The sequence below is a fragment of the Cryptomeria japonica genome, chromosome 7, assembly GCF_030272615.1.
Source record: "Cryptomeria japonica chromosome 7, Sugi_1.0, whole genome shotgun sequence".
NCBI classification, from domain to species: domain Eukaryota; kingdom Viridiplantae; phylum Streptophyta; class Pinopsida; order Cupressales; family Cupressaceae; genus Cryptomeria; species Cryptomeria japonica.
Window position 1 is genome coordinate 854,388,968 of NC_081411.1, and position 3,166 is coordinate 854,392,133.

Below are 3,166 nucleotides of genomic sequence, written 5' to 3' on the forward strand. Positions count from 1 at the left end.
AATTTATTATTGTTTTAATTAAGAAAATAGATCTCAATTTTTGGTAAAAATAAAGGAACTTTACTCCTCCATATTTAAAAATATAATAGCAATAAGAGTTATTTTATTTTATTGGTTGTTCTAAAACGGAAAGGGCAAATAATATTGAGGAAAGATAAATACAACAACAACAACAACAACAACAACAACAACAATAGAAGTCGAGGCAAATAGGGTTTTCACTTAAAAATTAGAATAAGTCAAATTTGTACCTAAATTTTAGATCCATGCAATAGGGTTAAATCCAAATTTGTATGATTTATTCCATAGATGCGTAGATAACTTCTATATTTATAGAAATGACCTTAATAATTAGACAAAAAAAAAGAAAACAATTCTGATATGTTCTACTAACAAACCTTAATTCACTAGTATATGGATAGAACAATTGATAACATATGGTAGTGAAAGTCTGCGTCAATCTAAGAGTTAAATAATATTTTTTAACTGTATTTTATTTTTCAACATTTATTGTAGACAATTGCTTATCTTAACTATGATTTTTTAGGATCCTTAAATTTATCATTATTAACTCATTAATTTATACTTAAACACGTTTATGAATACATCATATTATGTTTAAATTTACCAAGATAAAAAATTATCATAATCACTAATTTTGATGATTATCTTCATTAAATATAATTAAAAAAAATGAAATCCATCCACACTCTACCTAATTATCACAATCTTCAACAAGCACATAGTCATGATTTTAAGTCTCATCCCTATCGAAAAATAGTAAAGAATTATCCTACCTTTATTGACCAAATGAAAATAAAAATTACTGTAATCACTAATTATAATGACTATCATCATTGAATATAATCTAATAAAATAAAATTCAATTACCGTCTACCTAACTATCACAATCCTCAACAATCGCATAATCAATAATGATTTTACGCTCCATCCCCATTAAAAAAAACCATATTTATAAATATCCTTTTAGTGACCAAAATTTATATTCCTCTATTTAATTAAATAATCATCCAACTATACAATATTTCCAAAACTTTCATTTTCACTTAATATGAAATGAAACTTCACATACATCGATAATAGTGCCCTCATTTTAAGAGCTAAGACAATATCTTATTCTACACCTCTACATATATAGAACTATTTGGTGTCCCCATATCAAATGTTCATAAATTATAATCCCTATAAGTAGTAGTGTCATATTGGGCATTGTATATTATTCTAACTTTATGTGTTGTAAGTAGCTTCATTTTCAAATAATATTAAAGTTGAACAAGGTCACGATCTTAGAAATGATCTCAATAGTTAAATAAAAAAATACAAATTTTGATATGTTCAACTAAAAAAGTCTGTACTCCCTAGTACATGGGCAAATCAATTGGTATCATATGATGGTGAAAGTCCACATCAATCTCAGAGTTAAATACTATTCTTTATTATTTAATTTTATAAAATTTGTTCTTAATAATTACTTATCCTAATATTTGTTTCTTAGGATCCTTAAATGTATCATTATTAACTCATAAATTTAATCCAAAACATATTTCTACATGCATCATATAATTTTTTACACTTATCAAGACAAAAACTATCATAATCATTAAATATAACCTAAAAAGTGAAATCTACTATCTTCAACAATCACATAATCAATAGCGATTTTATGCATCATCCCTATTAAAAAATAATAAATAATTGTCCTACCTTTATTGACTGGAAATCAAGATTAGAAAATATCATAATCACTTCTAATGACTATCATCATTGAATATAATCTAAAAAGAAAATGAAATCCAATTACACTCTACCTAATTATCACAATCTTCGACGATCATATAATCGATAGTAACTTTATGCTCCATCTTTATAAAAACTAATAAATAAATATCCTACCTTTATGAACCAAAATATATCTTCCGTCATGAAACTTAAATAATCAGAACTATTCAAAAACTCTTCATTTCCAAATTTCATATGCACTGATAATAATGCCCATATTTTAAGAACTAAGACAATATATTACTTCTTCTACTCTACATATATAGATCTATTTGGTGTCCTTGTACCAAATGTTTATACATTATAATCCCTAAGCTGGGAGCTTCATGTTATTCTAGCTTAATAGACACTAATTAACTTTCTTTTCAGAGAAAACTGAAGTTGAAGAGGGTCATGTTCTTTCATGTTTTGGCTAAAATTAGCACCAAAACAAACAAACACAAAAGATTCACTTGTAGAAAGCTGTGACATATTTACATCTAAACCATGCTCTTCAACTTCTTCAACTATCTTCCAGAAACATCTTGGCCTTCTAGTACTACTGATTGTAATAACTAGAGTTTCTCTTCCTATCTCCACACCCACCTCAATAAGCTCTGCATCTTCCTTCACTGTGTTTTTCTTTGCACTGAGATGTTCTCTGTATTGCTTCAGTTGCCATATTTGATCATGCAGTTTTTTAATGTAATTGCAGGATTCTTCAACCAGTCCGGTTCGCTCAACCTGCAAATGGGTTCAAGTCAGTTAGTAAGCTGAATCATAGAATGTGGTCCGAAACATTGATACGCAAAAATTTCTAACAGTCTAAGAAAAAACAACATTAACAATCAAACTATGGATGGTAAAAATCTGATATCATTGAGAGTGATCCAAAATATTATGTCAAAAAACACTCAGACAATCAATTCTAAAATCAACAGCAGATAAAAATCTGATCTTGTAAATAATTTACCTTCTGTATAGCAGGTGGTATGAGGGATTCAAGTTTTGCATAGAGCTGTTTCAATTGATTCCTCCTCAATTGCTCTGCAACCTTTGTTCTTTCTCTTCTCCCAGCTTTCATTGAACGATTTAGTCCTTCCAAGACAACATCAGATAATGAAGATCCTCCATTATCTGGACTGATGTTTAGCAGAGGATCAGTTAGAACAGCGCTGGTGGGTTCCATAATTGGATGCCCTATTTCCTTTGGAAGAGAGGCTACTCTTTAGTCTTTACAGAGCTGAGATCTGGACTGTGACGTCCAAAACAAATTCGCGTCTATATAAGATGCACTGATACACGTATGGTAGCTAGTTTTGTCCCTTTTTAAAGATGTGCCTTAGGAATCATTATTTTTGTTGAAAAGGATGACACAGCCCACATT

The 3,166-nt window shown here is 29.0% G+C and overlaps 1 protein-coding gene across 1 annotated transcript; it reads right to left on the reverse strand.

Moving 5' to 3' along the window:
- Window positions 1-2,016: 2,016 nt before the first annotated feature.
- LOC131028915 (uncharacterized) lies at window positions 2,017-3,166 on the reverse strand. The gene is made up of 2 exons (XM_057959289.2): window positions 2,753-3,166; window positions 2,017-2,523 (listed from the first exon to the last, which is right to left on the reverse strand). The coding sequence occupies exons 1-2, from the start codon at window positions 2,966-2,968 to the stop codon at window positions 2,140-2,142; spliced, it is 600 nt and encodes a 199-aa protein (XP_057815272.1). The 5' UTR covers window positions 2,969-3,166; the 3' UTR covers window positions 2,017-2,139.